Raw genomic sequence first — 13,432 nt, 5'->3', positions numbered from 1 at the left:
TGATAATATTAGCCAAGTCAAATACAATTTTATTTAGTTGTCTACTCCAAGCATAATTCTCAGAACAATGATAGGCAATAGGCCTACCTGGTGTTACAGTATCTCACGAAAGTTGAGGTACTTGTCAACATACACATTTACAAAATCGGAATTTCAGCAATATAAAGGAAATTGCTTTCATCTTACTGTAATGGATAAAAAGCTTTAGAGCCATACTTATATATTTTGTTATTGCATAATAATCGCACATTAATCGTTAAGAAGATAGATATAGATAAATGCCATATATAATACATATGACTTACTTTCAGTCATCTGATTCTCAGTAAATAGCCTACTATCCAGTTGATTCAGGGGAAATTATAACACTATACAATACATGTTTTAATAATTTGTAAATGATACGTGCAAGCTTTAAGTACCCAATTAGTTAATTGAGATCTAATTATGCTCATTTATGGCCAAATAATCAAATCCTCTTTCAGATGGAGCTAACTATAACACTTCTGACCGGGGTGTCAGTACCCCTGACGGTTCCACCACACACCACGGTGGGGTCTCTCAAGAGTCTAATCCACCAAACATCAGGGGTGGCGACGTCAACGCCAGTGCACAAAGTATCAGTTTTATTTTTATTCAATTGAAAAAATTAAAGCAAGCATGGCTGATATAGCAATTAGATTGTTTTCAAGTAATAAACAAATATAAAACACTGTCTGCCTTAGTTGTTATGGCTCCACATCAAAAGGTAAGGCAACATGGTAAGTTACTGGACCCATTTATAAAATACATTAGGCAATTGTTATTTAAAATGACTGACAGTTTCTTTCCGATATGTGATTGACAGAGCATCAACATTTATGAATCGGTAACTTACAGTATTTACCCTTGTGCAAACTAAAACACAACCATGTTCAAAGAACAAATACTCCAGTATTTCAAATACAGATTTATCAGTATTAATTATGAATATTGAACATTTCAGACACTCGCTATTTTGAAAGCACTGGATGAGTTAGGATTCGATTTGGGCAGTAGTGTAGCACCTTAGTTATTGTGTAAATTAAGTCCAACACATCGTCCCAGTTCTCCTAACTGGTTCTAGCAGCTTGATGCACTTGCATTCACAGGCATGCCCTTGAGAATTTATGTAGCTCCTGATTCAGACTTGTGCCCACTTCACTCAGTAATCAGAGGGAAAATCTTGGGAGTCTTCACTTCCTCACTGATGCAAGGTAAGCATACCAAAATAAGGCCACAATGTTGGCAAAGAGCACTCTAAACTAAGGGGGGGAAAACAACACAGATTAGTGATAGAGCATTACAATCAAATGCATTACAAATGAATGTATCCTTAAATAAAAATCCATTGAGAGTTGCTCACCTGTACAGGCACATAGATTATATTAAAGAACTGGAAGGGGGTCCAAACTTTCCAGTTCATTTTCAAGGCAGGCCAATAATTACACTTAATTTTGCTCCGGAAGTCCGTCCACCTCTTACCCTTAAACAGTATTAGAACAGATTAAAAGGAATGTAAAGGAATGAAAAATCTGCATTGTAAAGTAATTTTATGTAGAAATTAATTTAGTACTGCATAATTTAACCTTGACCAACCTAAACTGACAGTATAAGCAGTCCCTGAAAACATTTTGAATGAGTAATAGCGTATCAATATAGACATGAGGCTGCTATATTGCAGTGTGATACATGAACAAACCACTGAGAGCCAGTCAGGTGTATGGTTCCAGAGGGTCGATAAGGGGGCACTTAGGGAAGTATCTATAGTTACATTATACTGAACCAGTTGAGATGCTTGGCTAGTGAGCAGCTGACTAACCTCCAGGATGTTCATGACAAAAAAGAAAACCAGCAGGAATGCAGGTGCGAAGATAAGGCGATCCAACAGTAAGCGTTTGACCACACAGAAGGGAACAGTGGCAGGAATGAAAACCTCCATGAGTTGGTAAAAGTAATGGCTTACAGGCCCAGTAATGAGCAACCTAAACACCAAGGGGAAATAACATCAGTGGTGTAATAATTTCACAGTATTGTGCACTATAGTACCATGTAATGTCATTCAAGTGATGTGGATGTTAAATCACTATGCCTACCCATAAATGGCAAAGCGTGCAGGTCCTGAAATGTCAATTTCTTTCACTGCAGCCCCTTCTTTAGCCTTTCGTTTTGCTTCCAATGCTTGAGATAGAAGATTCCCCAAGGCTGAGAGAATGGCACTAGAAACATTTAGACAGTTAATTTTTAATTATGTTGGTTGTTATTTAATTTCCATTATACTGGCCAACTTTTAACTATTTGCCAAAGCATTTCATTGTCCAAAAATATAGGTGTACTCTTCAGACAAGGGAATATTGATTTGTGTTGCTAAGCGGTGCCCATTATCAGATTGGACTGTGACAATTGGATAGGATTACATTCAAATGTAGTTAGAATAGTGTTATTCTAAAACCCCAAAAAACTCATCTTCTGGCGGTTTTTTGTTTAAAATTTTAACATCTGGATTATGCCTATTTGAAAAAGATCATAACCATAGAAAGAATAGAACCGAATAACCCACTAGAGTCAACAATTTGTTTATCCAAAATGACCTTTGAATCAGTGATTATCGCCAACTAGGAAGGAGGATTTAGGATCAATATAAGAATTAAACCCACATTAAACACATTAAAGTATAATGTAGTCCCCTAAAAGGTTTAGAAAAAAATATGGCCAAGAAAAGATTATATCAAATTGTAAATCCCTGTCCAAATCAAAACCTAACATGGATTCCCTGTACTGTTTGTATAGAAGCCTTGCAATTTGTCAACATGATGCAGCAGAAAGTAAGTAGAATTGGAGCAAAGATTGACATTCATGTTTGGTAATGATTTGGAGGGGTGTTATATTATCTAACAACTGGATTCAAAATGTTCCTGGGCACGATAATGCAAACTACAATTTCCTTATCATAACGGTCCACTAACAGAAAAACTCTTGAGCCTGGGGAAAAATATTGACAAACACACACAGCTTTCCCAGTGACAGAAAGTTACAGTACACTGTACATGATGGTGATCCTCTAGGGATAGGTGGCAGAAGACATATCCCCCTGCTCCTACACCCACAGATTATTTTTAAAACAAAAAAGAATGGTCAAAAGTAGCAATCGGCAACTTGTGGTTTGCACCATATTTGTAGCCGCAGAAAAATAGGGAACGTATTACATATAATATCACTCACAGGCCATTCATGACTATATGTTGTTTAACCCTACTTTAGACCATCCTTTTCGCCTTCCAGGGTAAGGGCTGAATTCAATGCATGTCTCGTTCAAGGAAATATCATGGAGGGCCCCAGAGCAGAGGGATGATTGGCTGAAAAGACAATGAGAAATTGGAAAGGTCTAGGTCCTCAAAGGACTTCATCGTTCGCATGTCACCCCATAGGCCAGTGGCGGAGCTTAGCTTTCTCACCAATGGGTGCAAACCTTAGCTGCGAAGGCCCCCCCCTACCACAATCCCATTTCGCTATACACTGCGATGCTGCTCCTGTCATTTTAACGTCATATCTATCCATTTTCTCTTGCTTCTGCTACTCAACAACTTTACTAAAGACGTTTCTCAAAAGCACATATCATTGTAATATCACTATATCTTTTTTTATAATGCATTTCTTTTATTTCCTCTGCGTGGCAGACATCCACGTTACATTCTTGTTTTGTTACTTAATTTTCCACTGTTCAGATCCTTAGCAAATGAGCTAACAAAATCCGACGTTATACACAGGGTTGCCAGATTCACTAACTATAGGCCCAATTACCCGCAGACTCCACAGAAAACCGTTCACTATCATTAAATATATATAGCCCAGTTTCAAGAAACTGTCCCATCTGGCAACGCTGGCTACACACCCACGGTCACAGATTGGTCATCATTCAAATGCATTGGGAATCATAAAACATATAGATGTTTATCACTTCAATGTAAACTAAGTAGTATGCAGCGTATTAATCATAATATAATTTTACTCTCTTTGCTATAATTTTTTCAACAATAAGATAAACTTCTTGGGGGCTCCTATGATTGGCTGCCGCGCACCATTAAAGCTCTGCCTCTGTCATAAGCAGACTTAAATTGTCAGTTAAAAAAATATCTCCCACAAATTAGTTGAAATAGTATTAAGTACATGCATTTCTGTATGAAGAGAGATCAATTATTCATGTCTTGTACAGTACAAGTTTGCCAGAAAGACATTTAAGGAAATCCAAAAACTTCAAAATACCACTATTTTACACGTAAACATAACATTTTAAATTGACTTGTCTAATACAATTACTCTTCTACTACGGTCAATTACACCGGCAAAGCTGTAATAAAACAGAAGCGCACACACTGGGGAGGAGTATTTACTTAAACCCATTCATACCATTTGCAAAGGCTAGCTTGCTAATTAGCGAAATAGCTAACTATACTGACCTTGTTACTGATTTGGTAAGAATAGGGTAATTCTTCAGCAAAACCAAGTATTGCTGCAGTAATCCGGCATGAGGCGCCGAGTCTCGAATCAATAAACTTTGTACAGGCATTGCCAATATAAAAATGTCAAATTGGGAAGAAAAGTGTTGGTTGCCAGACCTCAGCAGATATGGTTGCTCAAGCTTGAAAACGTTACGATAAACTAAGCACGCCCTCAGGGGCGCGTTTAGTAAGACAGGACGGCGTGCAGCGTTGAAATCAACAGGAACGGTACGAACATTTGGAAAACGTTTTGTATGGCCGCCCATGAGGGCTTTGACCACATGATGTGCATCAACGCAGGGGCAGAGGAATATGGATGTTCCTCTGCCCCTGCATTGCTGACACCAAACAGACCTTGCAACCCATGCATAACCATTTTCTATGAAGATAAAACAGGCGACATAAGTTTTTTATTTGTAAAAAACGTGGCACACAAATATTTGCAAAATTACAATTACTTTTGTAGTTGAAAAAAGGTTTTTCACACTTGTAAAAAAATATTTGAGATCCGGGGCTATTCATAAAAGATCCGAGGCTATAGCCCCGGACGCCCAGGCCTAACGAAGCCACTGCATATCAAGTAGCAAGACAAGAAGTCATAAATATTTCGCATTGCAAGACGTGGCTGTTGTTAATAAAATAAAGTGGTCAGAGATCAGTCAAGGTGGACGTGAGGAAGCGATTTGCTGCACACCTAACCAGTGTCCAAACTACAGGAGGTGGGCAAAGTGTGACAGATATTTTTCCCATAGACTAGCAAATCGCTGGCATCATTGGGGAGATCTGAGAGAAGTCCTAGATAGGGACACCGACATGTCGATGTGGGAGGGTTGCAGTAAATGACCTTTTGCCAGTAGGCTAATCATAACATTTCAACTTCACATTCTAGAAACATATCAATACAGACATACAATCTAAGGGAATTGGTCAAGCCCAGTTCAAGTCATGTGGGACTCAGCTGTTATTTTCGCTACAGAACATGTCTGCAGTGGCATATAGCAGGGGCGCCGCCAAGAATTTTGGGCCCCATGACAAAAAATCTAATTGGGCCCCCTCTGCACAGCTGTTACCTATTTTGGGCCCTTGGAATTGTCCTAACTTTTCCCCCATATACAGCTCCCCTGCATATGGAGTGGGGTTGGGGGGCTCTGCAGTTCGGCAGCGTTCCGTATTGGCCTGTACCCGGTCGTCGCGGTACAGCCGGGGCTGTTTTGCAAACACAAGATCTGTTAAAAGAAACAGTCGCCTACAGAATGTGGCCAAGAAAGTTTATAACATTTCAGACGTTTTATAGACAATCAATGACTCTTGGAAAGACCTTTTGTTAAAATGATTGTTTCATTTTAGAGGAATGCATTTTTGTTTGGTGCTGCATGGCAATAGCCTATAACTTTTATTTTGAGTAGGCCTATTTTAGGTTCTATTCATTTTCATTCAGTAAGAATTTTAAATAAAAGGAATTTCTGAAATTAATATGCAATGTTGAACGTGTTGCTTTACGGACATGCACATGGGGCTAGTGTTCGTTTTGTTTTCAAACTGTATGGATATGCCCAATGAAAGGGCTACGTTTTACAACCTATTGGTTCTAATAGTTTTTGGATCAGTTACAGGCTGTAGGGTTTTTACGCTTGCTACATCCGTAGCCTATAAGCCTAGGATGTTGCTGGAAACAGTTTGCACATTTCTGTAGGCTATTCATATTTCTATTGATAAGATTTTTCCTATGTGTTCCAGCTTTTCCAAAATAGCATGGTATTTCTTCAATTCAACCGCTAGGCTGTGCGTACACATGGGTAGAAATTTGCGTAGATACGCACACTTTCCCACCAAGTTCAACGTTGATAAATGCCAACTTTCGCGTCAAAACTGGAGTACGCATGGTTTACGCACATATTTGTGCGTATGCACGATTGATTCATGAGGCCCCTGCTCTATACGACCAAAGTGCATGGGGCCTATTGCAACCGGGACATCAACTCCAAAAATGTTGCCTAAAGCAGGATTACTAATATCTACAGTTTAATCTGCGCAGTTGAATGAGTCTACTATAATTGTGGAAAACAGGTTAATGTTTGGTTACTTAACTGTCAATAATAGTTGCCTCATTGCTGTCATGTGAATGCATGAAATGAAACAAATTCCAGAATCTAGAAATAATCTGAGGAGTAGATGTAACTTCAAGGATTAAAACATGATAATTGAACTTTTTATGTGGAAAGGTCATAAGTTATGTTATTATTCAAAGTATGATACTAAAAAAAAAGTAGTGTTTTTTTCTTATCAGCATATTACGTTTATTTGTAAGCTTCCAATCCTCTTCTTTCACTCAATGGCCTTTGTTCCCTAGCTTGTGGCCTTGGTGCCCTAAACATTTTTGTGACACCGAAGGCCAAATGGCCTTGCCTAAAATGACAAAAGTCCAAAAAGGTGCATACTTTTGAGAGCCTGTGTGTGTGTGTGTGTGTATATATATATATATATATATATATATATATATATATTTACACCCCCGCCCAATATATACATCTAAATAGATTCCCCATAACAACTGCAGAATACAAAAAAAATCTGAATTGTATAAAATAAAGTTTATTTTAAAAGGAAGCGCAACAGGAAATACTGAACAGTTTAACATTTACAGAACAGCTACATCATGTAACTGCTGTTGACAGACCAGGCACATTCCCTGGCTCAGACATTGCATGGATTCACCAAAGTTTGTGAGCAATGTCATTCACTATCATAGATTGACAGACTGCTAAAACATGCATGGGATTTGATTAGCTTAAAATTCCTATCCTACTCCAAGATGTTAGGCTTCAGCAATGTCTGAGATGACGACATACTTATGAACAGCGCTTGTTGATGAGGTAGCCATTTTTGTTGAAATTGTGTTTCTCATAAAGCAACCAAGTAAAACTTAGGAATACAGGTGAACTTAGGTTGGATGTAGATACAATCCAAAGCAATTCTAAAGGGTGCAAACTGCCAACAAGAAAGAACATTTTCATGTGTCTACATGACATGTATGTATAGCCCACTGCAGAAAACAAATTCACTTTACCCAGATATATCACAACAATTGTACATTAAGCTTATGATTTGTGGTCAGTAGTGATCAGCCAAGTGTATTGTAGTTGGGAACCCATGCCCTGAAAGTAAGGTAGTGTGGAACACTTCAAAGTGCCTTCCAGTCTATGGGCTCCTTCCCTGAAGTCTTCAGGATGTCATTGGTTTTGGAAAAGTGCTTGCTTCCAAAGTATCCCCGATGAGCAGACAATGGAGAGGGGTGTACAGTGTGGAGGACATGGTGACGTTTCTACAAAGAAATATGAAGAATAATTAGCAAATGATTGGGGAAAATGTCAATAGTTACAGTGATATTGTCTGATATACTGTTTTGATAGCATTTAAATAAGTTTGATGGATCTGCAGGAAAGAAAACTGGTTTTAATTTTTCCTTTAAATCTTGTTCTCTATCCTTTTATATAGAGAACCAATTCATTTATGGTTCTCTATATAAAGAGCCCCCGACCGATAGGGGAGAGGGAGCCCCAAAATACATGATGGTTAAGGCCCCCAACTGACTATTATGCAAAAAGAAAGATTGTGGGCCAGTTTTGAATATACAGAATGTCCATTGAACTTCTAAACATATTGTGGTCAAGAAATAAGCTTAATCTGTGTTTGTTAAACATGTCCAGTGTTTGTTTACACCTGTCAGAATTCATAATTAAACAAAGAAAACATTTTGAAAATGATTATGAGTAAGTTATTATGGCACTTAAAACATAAAAAATGCATCATTTCATATAGTAATACAAAAGATAAAAGACAAAACAAGTCGATGTTAGTCTATCAATTATTACTGCTGCATCAATTTAATCAAGTGCAAGACTATTGTTGTTATGTTTTTTGTAAAATAATCTCGTAAATTACAGCTCAGTTTGAGCAACTCGATTACTTGTTTTTATCATTTGACACCACTAGAAGCAATACAATATTTAGTAGTTAATATTAAAATGAAACCAACCCTATCAATTGCTGCTCCCTTCTTCTGAGCATAGGCCCCCCACAGCATGAAGACAAGGCCCTCCAGATTAGTGCTGAGCCAATGCACTACAGCATCAGTGAAGGTTTCCCAGCCTTTGTCTTTGTGAGAGTTGGGTTGGTGCGCTCGGACAGTCAGCACAGCATTGAGCAACAAGACACCTGGAAAGGTTACCATAAAACCATTTTGCTCTTGACAACTACACATTAGGTGATGGCAGTTCATCCGTGCCCTATTCATACATACATTTACTTGATATATGAATGTTTGCATGGGCACTAATAGTGACAGCATAATTGAGGAGACTACCACTACCAAGACTACTACACTGAGGGTGTCAAACCTTGTCTCTGGAGGGATGTGTGTATGCTGATTTCTATAGGTTATATCCACTTAAGACGTAGGCAAACTGGCGACATTTCTAAATACCAATGACATTAATATATCAATCAAGTTGTAGGAACTAAATTATGCAGAACATTAGCCCTTGAGAACTGGAGTGCTGGACTAAACTATTATGCCTTTAGTACCTTGTTTAGCCCATCCAGTCAGATCTCCATGTCCAGGGTGCATGAAGCCTTCTATGTCAGATGCCAATTCTTTATACATGTTTACCAAGCTGGAAGAGAAAGAGGGTTGACATTGGAGAGGTGCCAATGATAACAAAATCCAATACAGTATGACAAAAAAAGCAACCACTGTCATTCCAATGTGTATATTTAAAGCAAATGAAATGGCAGGAAATAATGTATTTCCCGCACCAGGATGTGTTTAGCATAGTGTACTTTGTGACAGTCCTGTTACCTGGGTGGAGGTGGGACAGGGTGCTGCACACTGAAGCATAACCCATGGGCTTGGTTTGGACCATGATAAGGATCCTGGCCAAGAACTACAACCTTTACCTGTATCAAGAAGACATTGTATAAACAGAACAAGAATTGACAGACTATGACAAGTCCTATAAACATGTATTCCCTTCAACTAGTTAGCCATTAAAAGGAAATTGTACTTACTAATGATAATTTAAATGTTAATTAGATGCCAACATACATTTAATTGATAAGTAATATAAATAGGTAATAAGCTACTCTTCAGGGCCATATTGAATATGTGCTAACAAAACATAATTGAGAAATAAAGCTTAATAATGGGCATTCCAAAAAAAGCAAAAAATCTATGTTGCAAATTTAGGATGTTGTATCGTGTTATATTGTAGGTAATATTGAAAAATATAATATTGAATATTGAAAACATTTTTGATTTGACAGATTTCAAATATAGTGCTGAACATAATGTACTTCACTGCAGCGGTCTCAAACAGATTGATTGCAAGCTACTGGTAAGACGTAGCTCAAAAAACAATTATTTAGGGGCAAACAGTTTTATACATGTACCACAGGGCGTGACCCTGGACAACACCCTGCCGATCTCTGCAAACATCACAGCAGTGACTCAAAACTGCACGTTTAAGCTCTACCACATGTGCAGAGTATGACCTTACCTCACCATTTTTTTTAAGTATCTACAATTATTCCACAATCCCTCAATATAAAAAACTACTTTTGCCGTTTTGGTGAAAAACATAACCCTACATCTTGGATTTCACACATCTGTGTCCAAGTGAAAACATGCTCAGGTGGTGGGTAGACAGTGTGTTGTTTCCTCTCTCCATCAACAAAGGACATCAACTGTAACACAGTAAAACAATGGAGAGGGAATTAGAGGAATTAGGTTATCCACATTTCTGATAATATATAGTAGGAAAATGTGTGTAGACTGTACGCTTACGTTTTTAAAGTAAGGCTTGCCAAACTCAGTGGCCAAACTCTTTCGCCAACTCTCCCCAAATCCCTCTGGTGCTTTATTAGCCAGTCTCAAAAGCGCAGCATTCTTGTTTTTTAAGATCTGATCCAGTTGTTCCGGGCTCAAGGCAACTGAAGAAGGCAATGCCGGCGTCTCATTGCTTAATCGTTTCAGTTTCTTCACCTGTCCAACCTTGTTTTTAAAACGCACAGTCGGTGAAACAAGTGGGACTGTCAATGGTTGATGTAAAAGTCTTGCAGAACGTCTGAAATATGGTCCATTCATAGCAAACATTTACAGGATGCTTGATGCAACGAATCTACCAACTTCTCAAAAACACTCATGCCAGTAAACACACCCCGCGTGATCAGTTACTGTTATCGCGGGATTTGTAACATCACCCGTCTTAGATCAATAGACACATTTAGCTGACTAATATATTTTCATTGTTTATAAAACACCGTCATCAAGACAACGTTACGTGCTATTAAAACCATATATAAACCTATTCAAAAAAGGTAAAGTACAATATGACATTATTCTGGCTACAATCATTAAGACATTGCATGTCATGGAGCTTGCGGGCAAACAACAACATGCTAATTCTCACGTGCTCTTGGGCATCCACTCCGTCTTCATGCTCCTTTTCCGAAGTTCTCTTCTTCGAAATTGGCAAAAAAAAAGAATGTATTGTTTTCTGCCCTATCATTCTACTACCCTGTATTACTTGTAACTAGCGGAATTTACGATTGCTTTCCTTGTTGTTGGTAACCCTCCTTTCTTCACTGAAGCTTGTTTTGAATCGACAGCTTTCTCCAGCAGAATATTTCCCGCCAACCTGTAATGACGCATGAAGGAGGTTTACGTCTACAGACGTTTGTGTACCTGATATGAAAACTGTTTTTGTTTGATGTTATTGTTCATGATCATACTTGAGATTTGAAAAGTATTGAAATATTATTATAAGTCTTTCTTATATCGTATTTATTTATGTAGACATATTCCTCCTGGTAGTTATCTTAACCACTAGGTTATTTTTTCCCTTTAGGGACATCATTCCAATGAAGTCTTTTCATAATGGATACATTTGTGAGTCGGACAAGGAAGGGCCCTATTGACTGGGCAACAGATGAGCAGAGAGAACCTGGCAGAAATAAAATAGAAGAGAAGTGCAACCAGGATATCATAAAAAACACTGTGAAAGAAGAAGAGGATGATTATTTCACTGGGTTCCTGGAACCTATTCCTTGGCAGAAGATTGAAGCAGAGGGACTGGACTGTGACTATGCTTTACTCTTCCCTAAACAGGAAGCAGACAAACTCTACACACAACTAGAGGAGGAGGTGGTTTACCTAACAGGTAGATGTATTATTTTTGTCTCACAACAATTCAATGACTAACCAGCACTTTTTTTTCTTGGTGTGTAAATGTGCCACTCTGGTTTTGTTACAGGGGATAAAACAAAGATTCAGGTATTTGGAAAGGTGTACAGTGTCCCAAGAAAGCTGGCAACTTATGGGGATACAGGACTAACATACACCTATTCTGGATTGAGTCATCAGGCAAGCCCATGGACTCCAACCTTGAGGTACATTCGGGATGCTGTTACAAAGGCAACAGGGCATGCTTTCAACTTTGTTCTGATCAACAGGTGAGTCTGTACACTCCCAAAGAAACAACATCTACAGCACTGTCTGGGTGTGATTCTGTTTGCAACACTATGAAACGTATTAATTGATGCGAGTGTGATCCCGGCTAGGCAAGCTGCTCCTGTTTTTCTTCAGGTACAAAGATGGGCATGATCACATGGGTGAGCACCGTGATGACGAGAGGGAACTGGACCCCCTCTGTCCTATCGCCTCTGTATCTCTGGGAGCGCCCAGGGACTTTGTATTCAGACACCAAGAGGCACGGCGAAAACAGCACAGACGGCAGATCAACCCGGTGAAGCTGGAACTTGCCCATGGAAGTCTGCTTCTCATGAACTCGCCAACTAACACCCACTGGTACCACAGCCTGCCGGTTCGCAAGAGGGTCATTACACCCCGCATCAACCTCACCTTCAGGCGAATCCTACAAGATGGCAAAAAATAACTGTTAGACAGGTCATCAGTTTCACTTGGTTATGGCTAACTGGGTGGTATAATCACAGCAAATACATCATGGGTCGGGACTAAAGGTCTTGATGCTACCTGACTGAAATGTATGTGGTTTTTATATTATATTTGAAAGAAAAGAATTCCTGATTAAAATAAATCTCTCTAAATCAATTTTGTTTCAGGACAGGTTCTTTCAGCAGTTACTTGTCACTGTGCCTTTGAAACCTATCAAGTACTCTACTTTCTCCAGATTTTGTTGTTCTAGACAAGATATTACATATACATATTTGCCATTAATGTACACATACTGCCCTATAATGACAAAGTGAAAACATTTTAGAAATGTGTTCCATTTTATTGAAAATAGAAAAAATGTCATACATAAGTATTCAGACCCTTTACCATGGCACTCCAAATTGAGCTCAAATGCATCCTGTGTTTTGAACATCCTTGAAATGTCTATACAGCTTGATTGGAGACCAACTGTAGAAAATATAATTGATTGGTCATAATTTAGAAAGGCACTCATGTCTCTATAGTCCATGTATTATTTCATATGTGGAAAGTATTAAAACAAAAGAAATATCCTTAAATAAGTAGGTGTGTCCAAACAATTTGACTGGTACTATACCTCTAGGGAAAGTTATTTAAATTCCCAGGAGCACAGTTCCATAAATGTAAAATGGAAGAAGTTTGGAACCAGAAAAAATTATTGCTATAGCTTTCTACCCAGCCAACTACACTGTTAAAAAAAACAAAAAACACAATCATCACAGTGTAACACAAAGCCAATTAAACTTCAGGTATATCAGTCTGTCCAGTTAGGAAGCATAAGCGATAGTGAATCTATGTCTCGAAAGGCTTCATTACCATTCTTCTAGCAGCAGGATATTATGCTAGCAGCGCTAACGCTGATTTTCATTTTCAAAATAAAAGCCATCATTGAACTATGTAAGGC

The 13,432-nt window shown here is 38.4% G+C and overlaps 3 protein-coding genes across 5 annotated transcripts; 1 reads left to right on the top strand and 2 right to left on the bottom strand.

Moving 5' to 3' along the window:
- Positions 1–111: 111 nt before the first annotated feature.
- pxmp2 (peroxisomal membrane protein 2) lies at positions 112–4,739 on the bottom strand. Its single transcript, XM_010896367.3, has 5 exons — positions 4,476–4,739; positions 2,115–2,237; positions 1,841–2,003; positions 1,385–1,504; positions 112–1,283 (listed from the first exon to the last, which is right to left on the bottom strand). Exons 1-5 carry the CDS (start codon positions 4,583–4,585, stop codon positions 1,215–1,217), a joined length of 585 nt encoding a protein of 194 aa, XP_010894669.2. The 5' UTR covers positions 4,586–4,739; the 3' UTR covers positions 112–1,214.
- A 2,350-nt stretch (positions 4,740–7,089) lies between these two features.
- On the bottom strand, positions 7,090–11,238 carry LOC105025592 (uracil-DNA glycosylase). Of its 2 annotated transcripts, XM_010896370.5 has the most exons (7): positions 10,985–11,238; positions 10,360–10,566; positions 10,164–10,259; positions 9,376–9,473; positions 9,102–9,190; positions 8,554–8,732; positions 7,090–7,839 (listed from the first exon to the last, which is right to left on the bottom strand). In XM_010896370.5, the coding sequence occupies exons 1-7, from the start codon at positions 11,081–11,083 to the stop codon at positions 7,699–7,701; spliced, it is 909 nt and encodes a 302-aa protein (XP_010894672.1). In that variant the 5' UTR covers positions 11,084–11,238; the 3' UTR covers positions 7,090–7,698. The 2 variants fall into 2 exon arrangements, with proteins under 2 accessions (XP_010894672.1, XP_012992167.1); XM_013136713.4 differs by lacking the exon at positions 10,985–11,238 and having other exon boundaries at positions 10,360–10,773.
- On the top strand, positions 10,795–12,645 carry alkbh2 (alkB homolog 2, alpha-ketoglutarate dependent dioxygenase). Of its 2 annotated transcripts, none has more exons than XM_010896368.4 (4): positions 10,795–10,892; positions 11,423–11,734; positions 11,828–12,026; positions 12,160–12,645. In XM_010896368.4, exons 2-4 carry the CDS (start codon positions 11,452–11,454, stop codon positions 12,467–12,469), a joined length of 792 nt encoding a protein of 263 aa, XP_010894670.2. In that variant the 5' UTR covers positions 10,795–10,892; positions 11,423–11,451; the 3' UTR covers positions 12,470–12,645. The 2 variants fall into 2 exon arrangements, with proteins under 2 accessions (XP_010894670.2, XP_010894671.2); XM_010896369.4 differs by lacking the exon at positions 10,795–10,892 and adding an exon at positions 11,230–11,320.
- Positions 12,646–13,432: the final 787 nt, after the last annotated feature.

This window comes from Esox lucius, chromosome 13 (genome assembly GCF_011004845.1).
Source record: "Esox lucius isolate fEsoLuc1 chromosome 13, fEsoLuc1.pri, whole genome shotgun sequence".
NCBI lineage: Eukaryota > Metazoa > Chordata > Actinopteri > Esociformes > Esocidae > Esox > Esox lucius.
Note: the sequence above shows the minus strand (reverse complement) of the source record. Positions and strands in the feature narration are given on the sequence as shown.

Coding starts and splice junctions, on each gene's coding strand:
- pxmp2 (XM_010896367.3), bottom strand. CDS start 4,585: ATGCCTGTACAAAGTTTATTGATTCGAGACTCGGCGCCTCATGCCGGA. Junction 2,238..4,475: donor CTTACCAAATCAGTAACAAG/GTCAGTATAGTT, acceptor AAATGTTTCTAG/TGCCATTCTCTCAGCCTTGG. Junction 1,284..1,384: donor TAATCTATGTGCCTGTACAG/GTGAGCAACTCT, acceptor TCCCCCCCTTAG/TTTAGAGTGCTCTTTGCCAA.
- LOC105025592 (XM_013136713.4), bottom strand. CDS start 10,668: ATGTTTGCTATGAATGGACCATATTTCAGACGTTCTGCAAGACTTTTA. Junction 9,191..9,375: donor CCTGTCCCACCTCCACCCAG/GTAACAGGACTG, acceptor TTTCTCTTCCAG/CTTGGTAAACATGTATAAAG. Junction 8,733..9,101: donor GACTGGATGGGCTAAACAAG/GTACTAAAGGCA, acceptor TAACCTTTCCAG/GTGTCTTGTTGCTCAATGCT.
- alkbh2 (XM_010896368.4), top strand. CDS start 11,452: ATGGATACATTTGTGAGTCGGACAAGGAAGGGCCCTATTGACTGGGCA. Junction 11,735..11,827: donor GGAGGTGGTTTACCTAACAG/GTAGATGTATTA, acceptor GTTTTGTTACAG/GGGATAAAACAAAGATTCAG. Junction 12,027..12,159: donor AACTTTGTTCTGATCAACAG/GTGAGTCTGTAC, acceptor GTTTTTCTTCAG/GTACAAAGATGGGCATGATC.